Below are 25,583 nucleotides of genomic sequence, written 5' to 3' on the forward strand. Positions count from 1 at the left end.
TTATATGGCGAAGGGATGTTCTTTTTTGTTCCAGCCTATTCGGTGTTCTGTATGCTTCTTGAACCTTCATAGGTATATCTTTGTTTAGGTTGGGAAAGTTTTCTTCTACAATTTTATTAAATATATTTTCTGGACCATTGAGCTGCACTTCTTCTCCTTCTTCTACTCCTATTATTCTTAGGTTTGGTCTTTTTATTGTGTCCCATATTTCCTGAATATTTTGTGATGAGAGTTTGTTGGACTTGCTGTTTTCTTTGATCAGAGTGTTTATTTTCTCTATGGTATCTTCAGAATCTGAGATTCTTTCTTCTATCTCTTGTATTCTGTTGGTTATGCTAGTTTCTGTAGACTCTGTTTGTTTACTTAAATTTTCCATGTCCAGCCGGCCCTCTTTTTGTGTTTTCTTCTTTGCCTCCATTTCAGTTTTCAAGTCTTGCACCGTTTCCATTATCTGTTTTATTGTTTTTTTTTTTTTGGTTTTCTAGGGTATCATTCACTGATTTATTCAGTTCTTCAAACTTTCTGTTATATTTCTCATCCATTTCTATACGGGCATTTTTTACATGCTGTTTAAGGGCGTCAATCACTTTCATGAAGTCAACCTTTTCTACTTCTTCTTGATTAAGGTTTTCATGTCCTCCCGTTGTGAGGTCGCTGGTTTCTGGTGGCTTCATGTTGCTTTTCAGCTTGTTGGGCGAATTCTTGCCTTGGCGTCTACCCATCTCTTCTACCAAATGCTCCCTTATGGATCTTCTTTACCGGATCAGGTCTCCTTGCCTACCCAATGCTGGATCTCCCCAACGTTGTCTCTCCCCAATGCTGGGTCTCCCCAAGGCTGGGTCTCCTGGCGCCTAGAGATCAGGCCTCCGTGCTGATGGGCAGGTGACAAACAAAGCACCTACCCTGCTTGGTGCAGGCAGGCCAAAGAAACAAAGGAACTCCCGCCTGCTTGGGTGCCCCGAGGATTCGGACCCAGTGCCCAGACAGGCTGGGCTGGGTGATGTTATGTGCAGAAAGAGGGCGGTGGGGCAAAGTGGGGAGGGTTCTGGATGGAAGCTGGGTTGGCTAGGAAGAAAGAGGAGGTATGCAGGGAGTGGGGGCCCTGCCGAGAGCTCAAGAGGGATAGGGGGCCAAGGAACCTCTGAACTCCCCTTCCCGGGCTGGCGCTGCAGGGCCAGAAACTCACCCCAACGCTGGGTCTCCTGGCGCCTAGACATCAGGCCTCCATGCTGGTGGGCAGGTTGCAAACAAAGCGCCTACCCTGCTTGGTGCAGGCAGGCCATAGAAACAAAGAGACTCCCGCCCGCTTGGGTGCCCCGAGGATTCGGACCCAGTGCCCAGACAGGCTGGGCTGGGTGATGTTATGTGCAGAAAGAGGGCGGTGGGGCAAATTGGGGAGGGTTCTGGATGGGAGCTGGGTGGGCTAGGAAGAAAGAGGAGGTATGCAGGGAGTGGGGGCCCTGCCTAGAGCTCAAGAGGGATAGGGGGCCAAGGAACCTCCGAACTCCCCTTCCCAGGCTGGCGCTGCAGGGTCAGAAACTCACCCCAACGCTGGGTCTCCTGGCGCCTAGAGATCAGGCCTCCGTGCTGGTGGGCAGGTTGCAAACAAAGCGCCTACCCTGCTTGGTGCAGGCAGGCCATAGAAACAAAGAGACTCCCGCCCGCTTGGGTGCCCCGAGGATTCGGCTAAATCTATTTTCATTGTATAAAATTTCTAAAAAAAAAAAATTGTGGTTTACTTTTAAAATGTTGAATTCCTTTATTTAACAACATGGAATTTCTTTTTTTACTCATTTGTCTGTGAACTTCACAAGTGTTTTAAACTTTTGCTCTTATAAATCTTGTGCATTTTCTTGTTAAATTCACTACAGAATACTTTGTTTTAACATGTATAGGTGGGATATTTTCTCCTATTATATCTCCTAAAGTGGTCCTATAACAAGGCTTTTGAGTTTTTAATGTTAGCTTTTTATATAATTGTAAACTCATCATATTGTTATAGTAGTTTAAATACCTTGGTTTTCAGGCATACAGTCATATCATTTGCAAATCGTGGCTTTATCTCCTCCGTTGTAAAATGTTCTCCTTTTTAATGTAGTGCTAGGGATTGAACTCAGGGCCTTGCAGGTTTTAGGCAAATGCCCTATCCAGGTATAACCTCAGCTCCATTCTTTCCCACTCTTTCTTGTTTTGTTTTAAAATAGTCTTACTCTGTGGTCTACCTGTCCTGGAACTCTGTATGTAGATAATGCTGGCCTCAAACTTGTGGCCATTTTCTTGCATTAGGCTCTTGAGTGTTGAGATGATAGATGTCCTCCATAACTTCTAGCTTTCCAAGTTTCTTTCCTAAAATTATTCCTCTGCTTTAACCTTGCTGCTTGATCTAACTGGTGCAATGTTGAAGGATTCTTGTCTTATTTCTGCCTACAGTAAGCAGGCATAAAATATTTATTGAACAAGACCTCTTGTTATTTTAACTGGGAATCGGAATTCATTTAATCTTCTTGTAACTGTGTCTGCTTTGGAATGAGTATATCATTAAACTTTTAAAAAGGAGAATATTTCATGGAGACTTATGGCCTTTTCATTAAGAATATCCATATCTTTGCTGCCAGAACCTGTGGATATGCTACTTTATATCAAATATTAGTTTTTCTTTATTAAAAATTTAAAAGAAAATCCTTAACAAAAATTCACTAAGGTAGATTTAAAAATGTCAGTGATACAGGCATGACTTGAAATGGTTAGGGAGTATTTGCCAGGAGTAGAGAGCAGAATTTGGAAGAGCGAGTTCATGATTGTTAAGTTCTGCCAGTAGAAGGTGCTTTCTGAAATAAATGAAAAGATAAAAGCAGAAATTCAAGAACAGCACGTACAACTGCAGCTTAAATATGCCATAGAAATAGTCAAAATTTTGAGGCTGTCTTCCTTCCATTCTTTTTTTTTATTGCACAAATGATTTGGGAAATAGCTGCATTGCTAGCTTATCTTCTTTTTCTTGAATGCCTTGCATACAACTTTATGCATGTAAAACTTCATCTTCATGGCAGCGCTTTCCCCAGTAAAATAATGACTTTTCTTGATGTTGTTCATATAATTTATAAGTGTGTTTACTCTTAATAATAAACCTTCTTTGGGTGTATAATTTTAACACAAACTTTCAGATATTTTTACAAAGTTTAAGGCTGCTATAATGGAAAATTAGTCATTTGATGACTGATTTGAAGGACAAAAGAACTAACATATTGTGTTTTTCAGGGTGATGATGGAATTCCCGGGCCAGCAGGACCAAAAGGAATCAGGGTAAGCAATAGGCAGTGTATGGTAAATGCTTTGTTGATGTCAACAGATAAAAACACGCGAAATGATAGGAGACAACAATGATAAACTAGTTATTGTTGTACACACATGTAAATATATTAGATACAACATGTTGAATCTATTTAGTGTTGCTTTTATGTGTAATAATGTTTACTATTTCAAGGCTGAGCAGTTGTTACTGGATAATCAATTAGAAAGCTCTTCCCTGGGGATCATTAAGTCACCCTCTCTCAAAAGTAATTATCTATAGTTCTTCCTTTGTCTGAGAGTGGGGACCTGTGAAATTTTCCCTATTCGTGTTAGCGTTTATTTTCTGAGTCACAATTGAAGGGTAATATCCTTTCTTGTGGGGAAGTCAAGGAAGCAGGGGTTTGAAGCAACTGATCACATCACTTTCACAATGGAAAGCCAAAATCAACCAGCATACTTGTGCCCCTTTTTCTTTCTCTATCATATCTAGTCCAGGATCCCCTTCCCAGTGAACGATCCTGAGCACAATTAAAATGGATCTTCACATACCAATTAATGTAATCAAGGTAATCTTCACAGGCATGTCCAGATAGCTGTTTCTCTGGTAATTATAGATTCTGTCAGGTAGACAGCTAAAATAAAATATTACAACTTTACTCCTTCTAAGCTTGACACCTAAACCCATCACTTTTAAGCCATAACTTTCCATGCCTTGCTCTCATAGACCCATGAGAATAATATAATGTAAAATGCATTCAATCCAACATCTAAAGTCCCCATAGTCCTCAGTGTCTTAACTGTGAGCGTCTGTAAAATAAAAAAAAAAAGGTATATACTTCCAGCATAATATTGGCACAGAGTAAATACCCCTATTCTAAATTAGAAGAACTCAGACATAGCCACAATAATCACTTCAACATAAAACAAAATCAAACAGAACAAACATCAGATCCTGCAGCTTCAAGTCCAAACTCTGGGATTTGTAGTCTCATCAGCTGGAGTCCAAACCACTTGATCCGCCCCATGCATTCAGTTCTGCCCCCTGAAGCACACATCTACTCTTCCTAGGCTGGCTTAATTCTATGCCCACAGCTTTCCTTGGCAGCTGTCCATGATTCCTGGTATCTCCACTATCCTGTTGTCTTAGCTGTAACTTATGGTTTACCTTTACAACTTCACACACTGGCCTCTTAGGGCTTCTTTGCAGGAACTTCAACCACACCACAAATCCTCTGGCCTTACATTCTTTTTCAAGCTTCCATGTCTCTCAAATGAGCTACATTGCCAAGTTCTACTGCTAGCTCTTGAAGGACCTCTGGTGACTGGAGTTTTGCCTTCAGGACACCTTTTCTTTTGTCCTGATGCAATGTATGATGTTTGTTTTCAGTAGTTCTGAACTTTGTAACAATTATAGCTATGTTACCAATACTAAACTGAATTCTCTCCTGCATTGAAATGTCCTTTGCCAAACAAGTTAACCCATTATCTTGAAATTTACCTTCAATCGACTTTTAATAAGCAGCATAGAGGCAGATTGTTGGCCAAAATATCACATGAATGGCCTCTAGCCCAGTTGCTAATTAGAGTCCTTTTTCACTCTGACATCTCAATGACCAGTTTCCGCTTTACACATCCCCCCCCCCCCCCCAGTGTTCTTGTCTTCCAAGTTCCCAGCAGAAAAGGCTTTATCCTCTGATTATAGCATTCAGGGACTTTTCCAAGTCACTATTTTAACTCTTCCACATTCCTCCTGAAAACCAGCTCTAAAGGCCTGAGAACTGCATGGTCAGTTTTATTCCAACAATGGTTCCAATTCTAGTTACCAATGTCCGTCTTTTACTGTTGCAATGAAAAAAAATTCCCTGATAAAGGCAACTTAAGGGAGAAGGGGTTTATTCTGACTTACAGTTCATGAGTTCAAGCTGTCCATCAGGGTGGACAATAAGAGTTTTTAACAGTTGGTCACATCACTTTTACAATCAGCTGCAGAACATGGTGAATACATTCATACTAGTGTACAGCTTACTTTCTCCATTTTATCCAGTTCAGGATCCCCTGCTTAAGGTAAATGCCAACAATTTCGATGTCTTCCCACATCAATTGATGTAATCAAGATAATCCTCCACAGACATGTCATCTCCCAGGTGATTCTAGACTCTGTCAAGTTGACAGCTAATGCCTACCTTTTTTCAGTGCTGGTATGCATATGGCTGTTTTTAGAATTATAGAATACTGAGGCATGGTTTAATTCCAGCATTTGGGAGGCAGAGGCAGGCAGATTTATGAGCTAAAGACCAGCCTGGTCTATAGAGTGAGTTCTAGGAAAGGCAGAGTTATGCAGAGAAACCGTCTCAAAACCCCCAAAGAGAATAATAAGAAAAATTAGAGGATAGTGGTTTATTACTAATAGTGGTGATTTTTCCAAAGACAAGATCTATTTTCTCTGACCTTCAGTTGCTTCACTGCTAAAGGTAAAGAGTGTATCTCCAAGGTCTCTTTTAGCTCCAAACTTCTGTTTATAGCATAATATCTCTTACTTTGACTATTAGGTGCCTGCTCATATATGAATTATTATTACACCCCCAAAATATTGTAATTATTTGATAGTCAAACATTTAGATAAATAAATCTTGCACAAAGCTTCAAAAATATTCCATTGGGTGCATAATTTTTTAGTGCCATGTGGTATCCCAGATTGGCACATCGTATATGTACTATTAGCAGTTGGAATACTCAGAACAAGAAGATTGCTTTGAGTTCCAGGCCAGCATTTTGTACAGAATTGGGAATTTGTCTCCAAAAAATTCAAAACAAAAAAATTCAAAACCAAATTAAAAAATCCATGTAAATTTCTTAAGTGGCATTTATGACTGCTGTGGATACAGTCTGGAAAAAATTAAGAAAGTCGAAACCGTTAGTTTAATTTGTCAGGTATCACTGATTTTTGTAGTAAATATATATATATATATATATGCACATATATACAGTTAAAGCTCTTTATAATACTAACACTGTATCTCTCAATAGCCATTTATAGCTTCTGCATGATACATACTGCATACTGTGGAAACTAAAAAGAATTGGTCATTCTACTAATGGCTGCTTCTAGATAGCTGGGAGGTGTTCAATTAGACCCTGTTCCAGTTTCTGAAGTATAACTTTAGAAGTGCTTGATATGGTAGCCGTATCTTTAGGTCTCAGCTTACAGACTACTTTTATCTTGTTGTTCTTTATTTCTTTTGTTTTCAAGACAAGGTTTCCTCTGTGTAACAGCCCTGGCTGTCCTGGAACTTGATTTGTAGACCAGGGTGGTCTCAAACTCACAGATATCCACCTGCCTCTGCTTCCCAAGTAGTGGGATTAAAGGCGTGTGCCACCACCATCTGGTATTGTAATTAAAAAAAAAAAACAGTGCTCAAGAGAAAGACACCATGCAACAGAGTTCACTTGGAGGCGTTATTAGAGGAAAGGGAAGATAAAAGGGTGAGGGAGGAGGTGAGACCACCCTCCGGGGACAGGAGTGTCAGAAAAGAAAAGAAGGGAGAGAGAGATTGATTTTGTGTGTGGGAGAATATGTGTGGAGAGGGAGAGATAGAAAGAGAGTGATGGGAGGTGGGCAGGGCCCTTTTAAAAGGGAACTTTGTGAACATGCACAGGAGGAGCTCTTAGTGGCTACAGCTAAGGACATACACCCCAGGGTCAGGTCAGTACAGGTGTCTGAATACTAACAGCCAACTCAAATTACTCTTGATGTGCAGTTTAAAAGTGAAAAAGATTACGTTTAGACAAATGCAGAGAGCACACAATAGATTCAACTTCCTTGTGCTTAGTTTTATCTTCAAAACAATCGAACATTTTGACATTTTGTCTCTAAACAAGCACTATTTATGCAAATATTTTAAAGGAAATCCCTCACGTCTTTCACTTTGCCACTGAAAACTTCAGCGTGCTTCAGTAACGATTAGCCACTCTATTCTTGCTTTACGGTAACAATTTGTAGATTATTTTTAAGTCAGTCCTAATTTCCTCAGGCCACCATTTTAGCTGGAATGTTAATAAATGAATGAACTGTTCGAACAACTACTTGAAGTATTGTTCAAGGAAGGATTTTTTGAGGATTTTTTTCATTAAAAATACATTTGATTCAATGTTTCAGTTAATTGTAGTTATTACTTTTTGAGATAAAGTCTTACTCGGTAGACTTAACTGGACTTAATTAAACTCGCAGACAGTGCTGAGAACACTGCATATTATTCTTTTGAACCGCATTTTGTCCCATCTTTGACCTGGTAGGAGTCTTTTCAAGTTTGATTCCTGCCCACTATGCTTTTTACCGAAGTCACTGGTCACTGTGACTTTCTTGCTTTCCGGCATACAGTCTATCAGAAACGTCTTCTGCTCATTTTTTCCAAACCTTGCTGTAATAGTGCTGCAGACACAAACCTTAAATATCATATTGTGTTCCCTAATTTATAGTGTGCCCCTGGGATAGAGACATAGAAGTGAGTTGTTAGGTTAAAGGTTATGTGCATGTCAATTTTGGTAGCTCTTTCCAAATATTCTGCCATAACACTTGAGTCTGTGTTTACAGTACTGATGAGAGTACTATTTTCCCTATATCCTCGCCAACAGAAACAGTTGTCAAGTTGGATTGTGCCAGTCCTGAAAGGGAAATTTAATTGAAAGATGTTTGAGGTTAGTTACATTAATGTCCTCAGCGGAAGATCCATTTGTTACCTTCTTATCTCCTAGTAAATTCATTATTCACAGATCTGAAGGAATTTTGTGTTAAGACGGACATTTCCACCACGCCTTTGCTTGCAGCTAGTAAGTGTAATGGAGCAAATGTGCCTGGAAACAGGAGCCTCTAGTTTTCTGTAAAAGGGATTTTCAAAACATCTCAAGGAAAGAGCTCTTCTGTGGTCATTAAAACAACAGTGGTTGGTAATCGCCTCGTCACTACCTCAAGGGATTTATTTATTGTTATAGGGTCCTCCTGGACTTCCAGGATTTCCGGGGACACCAGGTCTTCCGGTAAGTATGATTTTGATTATTGTAAGATCTTCTGAAAGATAATTAAGGGATGCTATAAGTGTGTTGTATGCCTTTTTAAAGGGAATGCCAGGCCATGATGGAGCTCCAGGACCTCAAGGTATCCCTGGATGCAACGGAACAAAGGTGAGGTTTATTGAGCTTAATTGTGGACAATATGTGGATCATACTAGATTTAAAAGTCTGAAAAGCGATAAAGTGACTTTGTGTCTAAGTCAGCCTTTTCAGTATAGTAGATATCAGTGATTTATTTCAGCCTGTCAAACTAGTGGCAATAGTGCATTGGATTAGAGGTTACTTACAAAACCTTCATGTAAAGTAGTTTGGATATTAAAAGTGAATTAGGATATATGTGTTTCACATACTATAGAAGTTGCTATAAATAATACTGGTAATATCTTTTATTAATTTTGCCTTACAAATAGATGCTGTCTATATTTTGTATAGTCTATGTTTTGAGTTTAAAAACTTTATGGAATGTTATTTATACAGTGGAGGAAGGGGCTCATGTATGCCTTGGAACACACTTGGAGGTAGAGGACAACTTACGTGGGTTGATTATTTTATTCCACCATGTGGGATGTGGGTATCAAATTCAAACTGTCTGGGTCTTAGCAGAAGACTAAACTTCTACTGAACCATCTCACTGACTCATGCTTTATTTTTCTTAACTTCCTTAGCTGTCACCGGGAAACTACAAGTTTTTCATCAGCAAAAATGATTCACTTAACTGCAGAAGAATTTGTTAGATAATGGCACTTTTCTTGTTTTGAGTCAAAAATTTGACATTAATATACAGCAATAGAGAGAGGAAAATTTGCTCTTCTTGTAAAATGATATATTGTGGCCTCTTATTTTCTTGTTTTGCATTTCCTTTTACATAAATGCACTATTTATTTTTTAAAGCATTTTCTGTTTTCTGCATAATATTCTATAAAACTACATCTACCCTATATATTTTTAATGAAGACATGTGCCGTATTTTTACATTACGGTATATACTTTAACTTTTTGCATTACAATGAACATGTTTTCTGAGAACCTTTAAAACATACACAAAACCAACACAATAATTTTCAACCTTAGTATTTCCCAGGTCTCTTTAATGATTGCCAATAGTAACATTTTTCTTGACACAGAATCTCACTATGTAGCTTTGGCTAGCCTCAAACTTACAGCAATCCATCTGTCTCTGCCTCCCAAGTTCTGGAACTAAATGTGCACCATGTGTGCCCTAACACTTATAATTTTTAATGTATAGATTTATTTGTAAGGCAAATATCAATATTTGAGAGATTTATTTGTGTTCTTCATTCTAGTTCAGGCAGTCTTTGATGATAGGATCATTATTAGTTATGACAATAAACAATTTCATGAGGAAGTAAACTCCTTTCTTGACCCTGTTCTGGTGGAACAAATATGTTTTTTTTTCTTTGTTTTTTTAAGTGTGGTTGGGCGTGGGGGGGTGGGACATATGTGTTGCCAGCATGCCTTATGCAACAAGAAAACCAGTACTCAAAGCTTTAAAGAGGAAAGCCAAATGCATGTGCAGGTATATATTGTATAATTAAAGATATCTTTTTACCCTTTCACAAAATAGTCCTTTCCAATATCTAACAATTAATTTATGTTTTAGGGCAGGCATCATTTATGTAATAAGTTATATATAAATTAAATAATTTTATTGTGCATACTGCCAGATTAGAATTTTCTTACATTTCTCACTAGGTATGTAAACTATGAATGCTGCATCCACGATGTATGGGTTCTAATTCTTTAATGTTTTCTAAACTTGATATGTACACTCATTCCTTTCTCTTTGGACCTATTTTTTTTCCATGTGTAAAAGGTGATACAGAGAAAGCCACTGATACTCAAAAGCACAAAGGTGTAGTAATTTTCCCATTTTAAACCTTCTGACAGGTTTGTTCCCAGAATTGTTATAGCATACATGGGTATTTGCAAAGAATTTGCTTCGGTGTTCTTTCTTCTCCCTCTATTTTAACTGCTTTCTAAACTAAATGTCTATATTGCTACTTTACAACAGTGAATGAGAAAAAATAGGTACCTAAAACTGCAATGGCCTGCGATTGCTAGAAATGTTGTTCCTGTCTTCTTGGTGATATTAATAGCCTTCTTCTTTGCCATCTTTTCCTTTTTACAAAAATAATTTGAAATAGTTTACAATAAAAGAAAATGAAGTGATAACTTTGGAATCAGAAGGTATACAACACATGGTTAGGAAATTGGGGCAAATCATTAACTATTAAATGTGACAATAATCAGAAATCTTCGGTGTGATGGTGTCAAAATAGTTTTGAAAAGCAAATTACGATGGTAGAGTTTTTCCTTTAGTTTCGGTTGGGGAAGATGAGTAGGGCTAAAAGTATCTCGGTAGGCTGAATTGCTACAGATAGTTGATTCTGAAATAATTGGGAAGTTGTTGCTAATGAATTTTTGGTAATCTGGTATGTTTCAAATGGCATTTGAAGAGAGACATTGTTTACTTATACAGTTATTTACTGTTTCTTCATTCTCTATACTCTTTGTTTTTAACTCCTTCTAGGGAGAGCGTGGATTTCCAGGCAGTCCTGGGTTTCCTGGCTTACAAGGTCCTCCAGTAAGTTCTAAAATTCAGAATTAAAATGAACTCAAGATGTAACAGAAAAGGTGTGAATACAAAGTTTGTTCATATGGAACAAATCGCATATTTAAAGTAGCAAACTAGAGTATTTAAAAAAAAGGAGTGGCTGTACCCCTCGTGGTCGGATGTTCTATAGGGAATTCACCAAGGCCAGTTGGCCTGGGTCTGAAAAAGCATGGGATAAAACCAGACTCGCTGAACAAAGCGGACAATGAGGACTATTGAGAACTCAAAAACAATGGCAATGGGTTTTTGATCCTACTGCACGTACTGGCTTTGGGGGAGCCTAGGCAGTTTGGATGCTCACCTTACTAGACCTGGATGGAGGTGGGCGGTCCTTGGACTTCCCACAGGTCAGGGAACCCTGATTGCTCTTAGAGCTGATGAGGGAGAGGGACTTGATCGGGGGAGGGGGAGGGAAATGGGAGGCGGTGGTGGGGAGGAGGCAGAAATCCTTAATAAATAAATAAATTTAAAAAATAAAAGAAGTGGCTTAAAGGGCTTCCTGTTGAATAAAACCATGGATTCATGCTAAGTGATAGAAATCTTACCTATAAGAATCCTATAATATAAAATATTATGAAATTGCCCCTTGGAAGTTTATTCAGATTATTTTCCTTTTGTATAGCATGTATTCTTTTGTTTACCCCTGCCCAATTTGTATAAAAGTCACTTCTTTCTTTTTAATAATAGGGACCTCCTGGGATCCCAGGTATGAAGGTAAGCATTCATGCTAATAAGATAAACAGTTTAAATAAAATATGTAGAAAGTCTATAGTCTCTGCCTCCAAATGGGTATATATAGAAGTTATGCAGGTATACATGGAGAAACTCTCTTTAATTAGTATAATGTTCTATACTGACATTCTTGAAAATGTATGTGTTATGCTCAAATCTTTCTTTTCTGCCACCTTTAGACTTTGTTGTATTGTACTTTGATAGGATTAACCGTTGGTTCTCTCTAGAAATGTGTATATTCTTTATCTCTAGCTTCTGTAACATTCTAGTTTCATAGTTTTTTCTGCACCAGAGAGTTCTGTAACCTTCAGTACAAACTCATTGTATTATGTCTAGCAGTCATCAAGAAACTGGCCTGACTCTTCCTTCTCCTCTATGACTCGTGACATTAATAATGTCTGCAGTATTTATTAATGATGATGTAGTTATAGCAAGACATGCCTTGTTAACCCTCAAATAACCCTGCCCAATCCATTAAATCCCCATATATATAAATTTTGTGTCAGTACATTGCATGGCTTTTAAGTTGTGTTTTTATTAATTCTTGAAAATATATACATTCAACATGTTTTGTTTCTATTTAGCCCCCACTCTTCCAGGTCCACCTCCACCTTCTCATACTCCATGTCCTCCCTTTTTCCCATAGTCCACTGAGTTCAATTTGTGCTGTCCATATTCTCATGGCTATAGGTCCATCTACTGACGCATGATCACCCTGTCCGGAGCCATACCCTTAATGATAATTGATTCTCTCTCTTCCAGCTTCCATCTGCTATCAATCACTTCTCCGATGGGGGAGGGCTTTCATGAGACCCACCTCCCTCCACGCTGCAATGTTGACTGGCTTAATCTTGTGCTGGTCTTGTGCAGGCAACCACAGACACCGTGAATTGCATTATGTCCAGAAGATAATTGTTTGTTTTGTCCTTGACTTCTAATGCTTGTAATTTTTCTGACCCCTTTCCATGGTTCTCTAAATCTTAGGAGGAGGAATGTGATACACATTTCACCATTTCATTAATGTTTATTCTCTGTACTTTGATCAGTTGTGAGTTTCTGCATTAACCATTCTCCAGCACACAAAGAAATTTCTCTCCTGAGATCTAAGGGTTGAATGGATGAGATCTAATGGGTAGAGACATATGAATTTAGTGGGCAGTGTGATACTCTGTCCATTTGATAAAATTATAGTACTAGGTCTACTCACTGATGCCTATGAGCTCCCCAGCAATGGACTCTTGGGCAGATTTACACTACCAGGCACGAGTTTCCTATTGTGTGTGGAGTGAGCCTTAAAACTAATTAGAGATCAGCCAGATACTCCATAATAGTAACGCTCTATCTTGTCATGCTGGGTATTGTTGTAGCAACGGCCTTATCTTAAGTCACCTGGATCACTAGTACCACTGGTCTGAAATTACTTCATTTGAGAACTTAAAATTATTATTTTTTTATACCAGACATCATGAATGCTAGATAAGCACTCTGTCACTGAGTCAGTACAGCATTTAGCTACTTGTGGCAAATGACACTTATCCTGCAGGCTGAGACCTACTCATTACTTTCACATGTTACTCTTCTTTCACTGCCTAGCTAACTCTCTATATTACATATTAATCACTATGCCATTTTGTTTTACTTTAGAGACTGTGAGAGAACTACTATCTTGTTATACTTGCTGTGGTTTATTTTTCCCCATTATGTTGTTAGCCAAATGGAAAAAGAGGCTCTACTTTCTTTATTCCTAAGTACCCAGAACCTAACACAATTCTGCACAAATGTTTTATATCTAATACATATTTTTAATTAGTGAATATCTAAACATGTCACAAACTTGTAATAAATTCACGGTACTTCAGCATACTAAGGCTACTTCTTAAGTTACTTTTCGAAGGTAAATTTGTTCATGAAATTATCGGTGTGCTTATTCTTTCCCTGTATTTATATGCTAAAATGAACTCTCAGATTTCTATTTATGATCTTGCTGATTTTCATGTATAATAACGATTATAACTCACATTGTTGGTTTCTTTCAGGGGGAACCAGGTAGTATAATCATGACATCACTGCCAGGTCCAAAGGGTGATCAAGGATACCCAGGTCCTCCTGGAATACAAGTAAGCATATAGGGATTTTCTTGCTTGCTGCATGATTAAATCAGAAGATTGTGCAAGTCCGTCAGTACTCCCTGGTTTAGTTATACAAATTAGCATTTGAAGTTTACAAGGCATCAATGTATTCTATCAAAAACAGCGTGAGACAGAGAGGTTTTAACAAGCCATATTTGCATTTGTTTATCTTTATATCCATGGTCCATGGATATTAGTGTATGTGCCAGTACAGTTTAGCATCAAAAATAACTTCCTAGATTCTTCTCATGCTATAGATAGCAGTAGAATCCACTTTAAGTGTGCTTTTCAACAAATAAAAATCATTGATCTTTCTTAAGATATAAAAAATGTCATTTGTATTAGTATCACTTATGCATGATCATACTTTGAAGACTGGAGGAGTGCAATTTATGTATGATAAATATCAGGTCTAATCTTACAAAAAGATTGTTAGTTTATAGATAATATACAGAAAACCAACAAAGGCTTTTCAGTATATTTAGACAAGGAAGTGCTTTCTAGTTTAGCAGAATCAATCCCTTTACCAAAAATACAGACCAGGAGATTTTGCTATTTGATCACCAAAGTACAATGTTGGTTTTTTTTATTTTCGTTTTTCTCTTTTCATTCTTTACCTGACATTACCAGTCACACTCTCTTGAGTTTGTTCAATCTTGCTCTTGATAGCTCATGGAGTTTATTATGAATTTGTAAGATAAAAATATAACAGTACATGCAGAATATATGCTGATACAATGCAAAGTGAACATCTTTGAATACTCCCAAACCCTACAGAATGTTTAAGAACTAAAACATCACAAATAATTTTGTATCAATGTGATTTTACTTGACAGCCACATCCTTTTGTATTTTCTCAATATATAGCTAGTGTCCTGATTAAATTGTTGATTCTAAAGTAGCTTTATTCCCTAAACTATATTAGGTTTCCTTTATTACATGTGATAGTTATGTAATTTTCTATAGTGCCTCTTGACTTGTTAAGATTCATCATTTGTTTTGTTTGGTTGTAGTTTATTTATAGTTTTTCATTATGCATTTATCATATTTTTATCTATTATTATAGAACACAGTTTTTCTGAAAGCTGTATCCAATCTCTTTTATTGAGTTACCATATAAGATACTTAACCCTTCTGTTTGTATAATTTTAAGTTCTGATATTATCGCAGGGATATAGATTATGAAAATAACTTAAGTCAGAAACATTTATTTTTTTATAAGATAAACAGTTAAACTTAGGGGATTTTGTTTTTCATCATTTTCTTTACTCCCTTTATAACAGGGTCCACCTGGTCCCAAGGGTATATCAGGGCCAAGTGGTCCTCCAGGACAACCAGGCTTAATGGTAAGTTTCTATGATTATATTTTTCCTCTTTTGCTTTCTGATGCACAAATATGATTACTAATTGTATTACTTGAAAGTTAACTTAATTTTAATATTCATGGCTTCAATTTTGTTATTTAATGGTGACTGTTGTAGTGAAGAGTGAATCCCAAGAAAGCAAAGCCCCAATATTTTTATACAGGTAAAAAATGACACACATAAAAATAAGCATGTGAAATGGGAGCTGGACATATGGGAGAATGCTTGTTTAGCATCTATGAGGCCCTGCACAGAAAAAAATAAAGATAATAAATCCTCTTGTAATGCTTAGATTTCATTCTGGTCGTGGAGTTAGATCTTTGCTGCCATCCTCTTTTTAAAAAGCCAACAAAATTGTATTCCTGTCAAAGTAATTTTTCACATGTCATTTTGTGTCCCATACACCATGTATTTAAGTGACAATTTTCATTATACCTGCACTTTTGTTTGTGACAATCGATTCTTACACTTAAGTAGCGGAAATAATGTATGCTAAATTCTAGAAGAATCTACTGGAACTCCTTAGAAAAGGCTTAAATATGCCCCCTTTCACTTTTATTTAATTAACATCCTGCAAAGCAGGGGACTCTGAGCCATGGCACCTCTTCACAGTATTGGCGTCGTCTGAGTCTGTTATCAAACCCTAAATTTCTTTAACCTTTGCAAACTACTTAACCCAGTCACTCCACACTTCTGTATATTCCTTCAAAAGACCCTTGTTCAATAACAGAGGAAGTAAAGTCTTATTAGTGTCACTAAGATATGATGCATAAATACAGAGAGTGCTTATATTAGAAATGTCATACATAGGCAAACAAATGCCTAATTAACTTTTCCTTTGAAAATGTTGTCTTTATTCTTGAGAATTTCATACGTGAAATATGATCATGTTCATCACCATATCACCCACCCCGTTAACTCTCCTTCTATCTCTGTCAACATTTCCCTCCCAACCTCATGGTTTAAAAAGGAACCCCTTACGTACAGTTCTTGCTGCCCATAAGTTCATGGATGTGAAGCCATCCACTGGAGAATGGGGATTCCATCAGTGGCCACATCCTCCAGAAAGGATGCTTGCCCCCTTCTCTCGCAACTGTCAATGAGGGGTGGAGCCTGGAGGTCGTCTACCCTATCTATAATAAGATTTTTGCTGGTATGAACTTGTGAAGTTATTGGGTAGGTAAGGTTGGTTTCTGTGAGTTCAAGAGCGCAATGGTCAAGTCATGTCTAGAAGGCAACACTCACAGCCCTCCTTCTCATCCTCCAGATAGCCCTGCTACTTTCTCTTCTTCCGTGTTCCCTGAGCCTTAGGAAGGGCTCTTGATACAGATGTCCAGTTTAGGGCTGAGCACTCAGTTGCTCGCTTTTTCTATTTCAGACATTTTCTTTATCGTTTCAGTCTCATTCAGTTTGATTATTTCCAACATCAAATGACAATGTGTATAGTTAAACTAAAAACAAAGGCACATCTAGAACTTCCATGTTTATGAAATTCAAATCATTGATTGTTGCCCAGGTGTTAGGTGTTTCAGCATCCCAATGCAAGGTCTTTCTTCTTGTCTACCTTGAACATCAGTGTGTCATTCAAAGATGCACCCCCACCTTCTGCTAAGGTTTCTGGGCTGACTATAAGCTCAGTTGATGTGTCTTTTGTCTGCAAAGATTCTGGGTTCACTGCTGTCTGCCTGTTTGTGGGAGCCCAGTGGAAGGAGAATTGATGAGAAATGTTAGTGAAATCTTCTCTTTTCTGGTCCTAACCTGGATTTTTCAAAATCCAACTGAGCAAGTAGCCTTTTCATTCTCCATGATAAACGACATCATAAAAATGCTCAGTGAAACACATAGGGAAAAGGGAAAATGCATGATGGCCTTTCAGCAATGAACTACAGTAAATAAAATAATCTGTATGCAGTAGTTAGTACTCAGCTTCTTAGTCTCCGAACTTTGACAAGTTATATATGTCTCTCACTGACTACTCCCTAATACAAAAAAGAAGCTTTTCTAACCAAGGTTAAAGACCCATGCATGTAGACAGCATGACCATTTACCTAAATATCAATAGCAAGTTCTACCATTGGACTTAAGCCCTCCCCAGCCACAGCCTTTTGACCAGGGTTACAGTATGAGGTATGGCATTCTTTCCTGCAGAACAAGCCTCAAGTCTAGTCAGAAAATGGTTAGTTATCCAATAACAGTCATGGCACTGTTGCACATCAATACGTTTGATGTGTTTTCTTTCCCAGCACTTTACACAGAACCTTCTGGCACAATGAAATCTGGCCAGCAGGGAGAAAGTTTCCTGGTGTGTTTGAGATTGGTTTCTCTCTTTACCGCAGCCAAAGTGTAAGCTGTCTTCAGTAATTGGGTCTTACTGTATAGTTATGGACGGTGACCAAGAAATGTCTAAATTATCATGCCTTGAGACATTTTCAGAAACACAAATACAGTTGCATACAACGTAGCTGGATTAAAAATGAACACATGGCCAGGTGTCATGGTGCACGCCTTTAGTCCCAGCACTTGGGAGACAGAGACAGGCAGATCTCTGTGAGTTCCAGATTGGCCTGGTCTCTAGATCAAGTTCCAGGACAGAGAAATGCTTTCTCAAAGAAAGAAAAAGGGGGGGGGGGGCGGAGAACGTGCGCTTCCTAAAAATCAACTTCATTGTTGTAGGTGCTTTGTTACCCATATTCTGATAAAAACGTGTTTGTTCAAGCTAATTAGTTATTTGTTTTTGGCACTTGCACTATTTACCCCTCTCTCATATCAGTCCTAGCTTTCTGCCCCCTGTCAGTTCCCATCCTGTCACCAGAAGTTTCTACATTTGTCTAGATTGTTTCAATCAATTTCAACTGTGACATTAATTCAATGAAAAAATAGGTTGTTTGTGGCCCTGCACTTTAGTACACAGTTGCTTTATCACTGAGCTATATCTCTAGTCTTAAAAATCATTTTAAAACCAAATAATTGTAAAGAAACATCTTAATATAATGTTTTTCCTCTTTTCCGTGTCTTCTAAGGGCCCTCCTGGTCCACCAGGCCCACCAGGACCAAAGGTAATGTTCTTTCTTGTTACGTGATTTATTTTGCATAGATTAGTTTTTCTTAATATTAATGAGAAATTAAACTGAAACTTCTCTCTTCAGGGGAATATGGGCTTAAATTTCCAGGGACCCAAAGGTGAAAAAGTGAGTAAAGAAAAAGAGTGGGTTACTCAGCCTTCATGTTTCTTCATTCATACTCATTTGGACTGCCTTTTTTTCTTGCCCTGTTTCTTCCAATGGACATAGCTTGTCTATACTATTACTTTTAGTAGACACTAAATATCACTGTATGTTTTGCTGTGTAAATAGGGTGAACAAGGTCTTCAGGGCCCACCGGGTCCACCTGGACAGATCGGTGAACAGAAAAGACCAATTGATGTAGAATTTCAGAAAGGAGATCAGGTGAGTCCCCAGGGAGGGGAATTTGATATTTTGGTATAACTATGTTATTATCTTGTTTGTGGTTGTGGGAATCATATCAGGGTGCATTGGAATATTCAGATATCACATTTTGCATTCTTTTTATTAATTAATTTTTTCACTTGTTTTACATCCTGCGTGCAGTCCCCTCCCTCCTCTCCTTCCATGTCCTCCCCCTTCTACCTTCTGCACCTCCATCCTGCATTATTAATATGTACAATTTTGTCACTTATATTTCCTTTAATCAAATTTTATAAAATTCTATAAAATTTTTAAAAAACCTTGCTTTCTGTTAAAACAAACTGTATGTAGAAATGTACTCTTAAATGTGGATGTTCTTTTAATAACAAAGACTTCAAATAATTAAATTTTTAAAAATTAACTTTATTAGGCTATCATTTTTATGCCAAACAATTAATCCTTAAAATCTATAATCCACTTGTTACTATTCACAAGGTAGGCACACTGTTTCTACAGTGTACTTTTAGAAAATTCTCATCTACTCTGTGTAAAAACGCAGGCCTATTAATTTTCATTTCACATTCTCCCCTAACTCTCCATTTTCTATCTCTTTGCTCTGTAAATTTGTCTATTGTTGGTGTTTCATATAAACAAAATCATACAATACGTGGTCTTCATTGCTGGCTGTTTTTATACGACTTAATGTTTTTATTTCAATTAATTTTATCATGAAGCAGTAGTTTATCCTTATTATGGCTAAATTATATTCCATTGTGTGGATATCGTAAATGCTTTACTTACCTATTCATCTGCTGACGACCATTTGGGATGTTTCTATTTTTGCTCCTTGCTTTATATTCATGGCTAAGCTCAGGAAGTGCTAAGGTACATTGTCATTATAATACTTTCATTCTCTGATGCCATGAAAGAAGACCAAGTGTTCTTTTAGTGCACACTGACCTACCTTTAAACAAACAAGATATATGCATTTTAATTCACTTCAATGCTGATAAGATTTTAAATATATTTAAAATCTACTATCAATACAAATTAAACCAATTAATTATCTATGAAAAGATACATTGTTATGCAGCTGGCAAATCTTCTAGTTTTATATTCTTTTGCTTATTGTAAAATACTTTACATGAATGAAAAGAATTCTTATTACATATGTTGTTATTTAGCTGGTATTGATACCAGATATTAACTGAAGTGAGGAAAGAATTTTATATTGTGTTCCAATTTCAGCTTTGAGTTAAAACACTCTGCTGTCTATTTATATCTGATGAACCTAAAATTCACATTATTAAACATGTTCAGTAGTTAGAACTCTACCGAGTTCTAGTAGAGTGAGAACACATATTCTAGTACTAATGTGCTTTGCTTTCCCCTATACCTGAATAGGGAGTTCCTGGTGATAGAGGAACCTCCTGGACCTCCAGGAATACCTGGTCCTCCAGTAAGTATCCTAAGATGCTTTAGAATCATTTAATATGAACTGGTACTGATATACACTATCTCATGAAACTACTGTTTGTGTGCAGGGTCCTCCAGGTGGTGTGAAAGGTGAAAAGGGTGAGCCAGGAGAGCCAGGCAAAAGAGTAAGTGTTATGATCACTAGTAGTGTTTATAAAAATTCTAAGTATGCTATATGTACCAGGCTTTCTCTTTTGGGCCACTAACCAGCTCCCAAATCCCGACATGGAAACTTATTATTAGTTATGAATGCTCAGCCTTAGCTTAGGCTTGTTTCCTGCTGGCTCTTATAACTTAATCTGTTTCTCTTTAGCTGTGTTTGGCTCAGGGTCTTTTACCGTGCCTTTCCTTCCTTCTGTACATCTTACTTAGACTGCTTCTCATGTCTGGACAGTGGCTGCCTGGCTTCTGGCTCCAGGCATGTCCCCCTCTTTCTCCCTCATTCTCTTCTTCTTTTCTCTCTCCTATTTATTTTCTCTGCCTAACAGCCCTGCCTATCCCTCTCTTGCCCAGATATTGGCTGGTCAGTCTTTTATTAGATCAATCAGGTGCCTTAGGCAGGCAAGGTAAACAAAATGCAACGTATCTTTACATAATTAAACACACATCCTCACATCATTAAACAAATGCAGCAGAAACAAATGTAACACACATTTACATAGTTAAAGTAATATTCTGCAGCATAAACAAATATAACACATCTTTGCATAGTTAATTTCTACAACACTCATGTGGGTATGTTTCTTTCTAAGTCCTAATTTCACTGCCTGAAAAATATCACTACTTGTATAACTTATTATAATAACTGTCATTATAAAGTCTGTTTATATAGTTCGAGGTAGTACTAATGTGCTGGGCAGTGCTGGTGCATGCCTTTAATCCCAGCACTAAGAAGGCAGAGACAAGTCTAAGGCTGGGCCCATGGTGGTGCACGCCTTTAATCCCAGCAGGAAACAGAGGCAGGCGATCTCTGTGAGTTCGAGGCCAGCCTGGTCTACAAGAGCTAGTTCCAGGACAGACTTGAAAGCCACAGAAACTCCCTGTCTTGAAAATTTAAAAAACAAAGGTAGTATTAATGATTGCTATAGTCCTTAACTTTCTACTTTTTAAATAACAAATTTTTGTTCTGGCTCCACCATTTCTTTGTATCGTACAGGGTAAACCAGGCAAAGATGGAGAGACTGGCCAACCGGGAATCCCAGTGAGTAACTATGGCCCTTTCCTTTAACAACAACAACAACAAAAATCTTTGGTAATGTTTGTGCTATTTGTAGGTAGTGGTAAAAAGGTAGGGGCACACAGTATGGAGTTTTGAAATAGCTTAAAGAAATGGAAATTATCATCACCACTTTGAATATAAACTTGAAATATCTGTAGTTTTAAGGCAGATGTAATTAGCATGCTTTATCATCTTAGATTCATTCCCAGTTGCTGTAATGACATAATAAAAGCTTCTACATAAGGATACAGTCCACCATGGTGAGGAAGACACGCAGCATGCAAGGAAGGCATGGAGGCAGGAGCAGAGACTGGCTGGTCACACCACACATTGTTATTGTTATTATTTACCATTTCATATATGTACATCTTGAATACTGACCACCCTCACCTCACTCGCCTCCCACCTCCCTTCCTCCACATAAATCTCTTGCATGTATTCATGTCCATTCATTTTGTTTGTGGCCCAGAAAGATGAATCCAGGCCCTTGGTAAGACTGAGTTTGGGGCTCTCTGTTGGAGGGCTCAGCAGAGGAGGGAACATAACTAAAGACTGATTCCTCCTGCAGAATCTATTAAAAGTCAGCCGTTCAGCGGCAGAGGATGGGGCACCATGAGTCTCCCCTCCTTTTCTGACTGATTGCTCTGTCTGGACTGGTCGCAGTACAGGCAGATTCAGCTGAGGTCAGTTAATGATTACAGTAGTGGAATTAAGTGCTGCTGATGGCATTTAGTAGCCCTTCACCCTATCTTTGGGTTCTTACTACTTCCTGCCTCCTCATCCACAATGTCCACTGAGTCTTCGAGGGGGTGGTATAAGTCACTTGTTTGTGGCTGGGCCCACAACTGTCACTTATTATATTCAGTATCACTGGCAGCTCTACGTGTTTGCATTTACCACTGTTCATTGTTAGGAGAGGCTGTTCATTGTTAGGATTAAGGCTGGGGAATACTGTGTCTGTGGATATGAGCAGAGGTATCTAGAAGGCATTAGCTGCTAGGTCTGGAAGTTAACCATCAGAAGACATTCACTGCATGGGCCTACTTCCTCTTCAGACTTAGGTTGTTTGCCAGGCTTATACCAGACATTGCGTTCCCCTCTTCGACCTGCCTCATGTTGAGTGAGTCTTGAATCCATTCAGAGGGCAACTGGTTAGATCCCACCACAAGTCAAGCTGCTACCACACAAATGGAAACATCTTTCTTTCCAAATGGTTTCTTGATATTCCCTTCATCCTTGTCAAGCCTCCCACACCCGTATCCTTATTTCTCCAGTCTTGCCCCTCTATCTCTGACTAAATCTTTGCACACAGTGTCCCCCTCTCTTTACTTTTGGTCTATTATCACCCCCCCCCCATCCTTTACAGCAACCTCTCTGTACCCCCCATTTCTTTCCTTGTTTCCTGGTTTGCACAGGTACTGTACATGAGACATACCATAAAAAAGAATTGATTCTCATATGAGAGACCATGTGGCATTTGTAGTTGGGAGACTGGATTTTCTCACTTAGAATACTTTTTTCATTTCCATACATTTACCCACAAATTTTATAATTCCATTTTTCTTTATATTCATCAGTTCTTGGGACTCTAGGCTGCCTCTAGTTTCTAAGTACTCTGAGTATAACAGCAATGAACATGGGTGTGCAAGTATGTCTGTAGTAAGATATACAGTCTCATATGGCTTGGCGTGATATAGCTGCATATATATATATATATATATATATATATATATATAAAATATGTAATATAGTATACTAGTTTTTTGGTGTTTGGAGAAATCCCCAGACTGAATTCCAAAGTAGCTATGCTAGTTTACATTAGCAGCAACAATATATTCTCCTTTCCCAACATTTACATAAGCATTTGTTGTTCCTGATATTCCTGATGACGGTCATTTCAACTGGGAAGAGATTGAGTGTTAAAGTCATTTTAATCTGAATTCCCCTAATCACTAAGAGTGTTGACCAATACATTGTTAATTGCCCTTCATATGTTTTGTTTTCTTTTTTGTTTTAGATTTATTTGTTTGTTTATTTATATGTGTTTTGCTTGCATATATGTGTTGTGTCATGTGCATGTCTCATGTCTGAGGAGTTCAGAAGGAGTTCTAGATGATCGTGAGTCACCATGTGGGTGCTGGGAACTAGTAACAGGTCCTCTGCAAGCGCAGAAAGCACTCTTCACCACCGAGCCATTCTCTCCAGCTCCTGTCATTTTTTTTTTTCTTTTGAGAATTTTCTCTTACTCTGCAGCCCATTTTTAAACGGGTTGCGTGTTTTCTTCTTATTTGGTATTATGAGTTCTTTGTGTATTCTTGACACCAGTCCTCAGTCAGACAATGTATAGCAGGCAAAGATTTTATTCCATTTTGTGCACTGCTCCTTCAGTTGAATGAGTTTCCTTTGCTTTTTAAGTTAATGAGATCTCACGTGTCGATTGTCTTAGTTACTTTTCTACTGCTGTGCCAAAAGACCATGGCCTAGGCAACTTCCGGAAGGAAGGAAGGAAGGAAGGAAGGAAGGAAGGAAGGAAGGAAGGAAGGGTTTGTTTGGACTTAAGTTCCAGGGGGTTGACGGTCTCTCATGGCAGAGAAGCAGCGGGAATGGCAGTTGGATCAGCAAACTGAGAGCTTATTTCCCGACCTGCAAGTGGGAAGCAGAGAGAACAAACTAGGAATGGGACAAGGGTTTGCATCCTCAGAGCCTGCCCCAGTACCATACTTCCTCCAGTAAGGCCGTATATCCTAGACCTCCACAAACTAGGCAACAAGTGTTCAAATGGTAAAGCCTATGGCAGGGGGTACTTATTCATTCAAACTACCACATCAGTTACTGGTTTTATTTTCAGTTCTACTGAACTCCTATTCAGAAAGTCCTTGCCCATACCTCTAAGGTGAAGCATTTTTTTGGGGTGTTATGTCTTCTTTGGGGCCATTGGTCCATTTGGAGTTGGGTTTTATACAATGTGAGAGATAGGAATCGAGTTTCACTCTTTCAAATGTTGATAGCCAGGATTTCCAATACTATTCATTGAAGATACTTTCTTATTTCCAGTGTGTTTTCTTGGCATCTTTGTAGAAATTCAGATAGCAATAGTTGTATGTATTGTGTCTCCTATTCTATTGATGGGCTGATGTAATTGGTATTTTCATTGCTTCTGTGGAGAACATGATTATTTAGCATCTTTCCATTTTGCTATGTTTAGTGATTCACCCTATCCCCCTTCTTAAAGGGTTTGCCTGGTGATCCTGGTTACCCTGGTGAACCAGGAAGGAATGGTGAAAAGGTAAGAATGTCTGCATTTTGACGTGTCTGGTTTTACTTTTACTACCATAAACAGTTCCCCTGTTGGTACTGAATTATAACTGAAAACATTATAATTAGTACTTATATTTATGCATGGCTTCTTTACCTACTTTTTCCTTTTATTCCCTGTTTGCTAAATTTCCTTACATTGCCCTATATCACAGTGCCTATGGGGAAATCCATGTGACTGCATTTCCATTATAATGTCAGTGCCTTTGCTGCAAACCCCTGTCAGCACAACTTTTAAGAAGAGGATTGGGCACTATTTCAGTGGTTCTCTTACTCAAAAAGCTTCGAGCTGTAAAATTAGAATGTCTCTTTTAAGCATTTTCCATTCTGTGTGCAATTATTGTGTGTAAATCTGCAGCTAGTTCTTTGTAGCTTTCCCATTGGACTGATGCAGCCTGATTATGGTCACTTATTTAGTTACTTACTTTAAACGTGACTCAGAAAGCATGTATGAAGCATGGAGTTAACCTGCTTTTAGCCCATTACAAAATATTCAGTCCTCAGTGCCCTCTCTTCTCTCACTGCTTTATATCAAACCAAACTAAAAAGAAGTAATAAAACAAACTTGAAGTATACTGAAGCTACATATTTTATTGATGGTTTTTCTCTAGACCAGATCCAAGTCTTAGTTTAACCTAAAAGACATAACTGGAATAAAGGGAAGCATCAAATACTTAAAATGGGATTGTTTCTCAATTAGTAATTCATGATGCAGAGGAATGTCCCTAGAGCTAGAAGTGTGAGAAAGAAATCTATTCTTGAGTGTTAGCCAATAGAACAACAATTGAATATTGTCTTCTTCATGCCTACGAATGTTGCTGATAGAAGTCTGTCCAATGTCTTCAGCTTTTAAATAAGGCAGAGAGGTTAACTGATTTTGGCCAAGATTATGTGGCCAGTAAATCCAAGACAACATCAAGGTCTTTGTAG

At 38.1% G+C, this 25,583-nt stretch overlaps 1 protein-coding gene across 1 annotated transcript in view; it reads left to right on the forward strand.

The window, feature by feature from the left end:
- LOC121437119 (collagen alpha-5(IV) chain-like) overlaps positions 1-25,583 on the forward strand; it is a 191,883-nt gene that overhangs the window by 79,260 nt on the left and 87,040 nt on the right. The window contains 15 exon segments of the mRNA XM_041636956.1: positions 3,259-3,303; positions 8,281-8,325; positions 8,407-8,469; positions 10,910-10,963; positions 11,681-11,707; positions 13,762-13,842; positions 15,138-15,200; positions 18,239-18,274; positions 18,365-18,406; positions 18,572-18,664; positions 20,048-20,068; positions 20,070-20,102; positions 20,188-20,244; positions 21,276-21,320; positions 24,571-24,624. Coding sequence (XP_041492890.1) covers positions 3,259-3,303; positions 8,281-8,325; positions 8,407-8,469; positions 10,910-10,963; positions 11,681-11,707; positions 13,762-13,842; positions 15,138-15,200; positions 18,239-18,274; positions 18,365-18,406; positions 18,572-18,664; positions 20,048-20,068; positions 20,070-20,102; positions 20,188-20,244; positions 21,276-21,320; positions 24,571-24,624 — 759 coding nt within the window.

The sequence above is a fragment of the Microtus oregoni genome, unplaced genomic scaffold, assembly GCF_018167655.1.
Source record: "Microtus oregoni isolate MIOR12 unplaced genomic scaffold, Mior012 000050F_ref0000143, whole genome shotgun sequence".
In the NCBI taxonomy this organism is placed as follows: Eukaryota; Metazoa; Chordata; class Mammalia; order Rodentia; family Cricetidae; genus Microtus; species Microtus oregoni.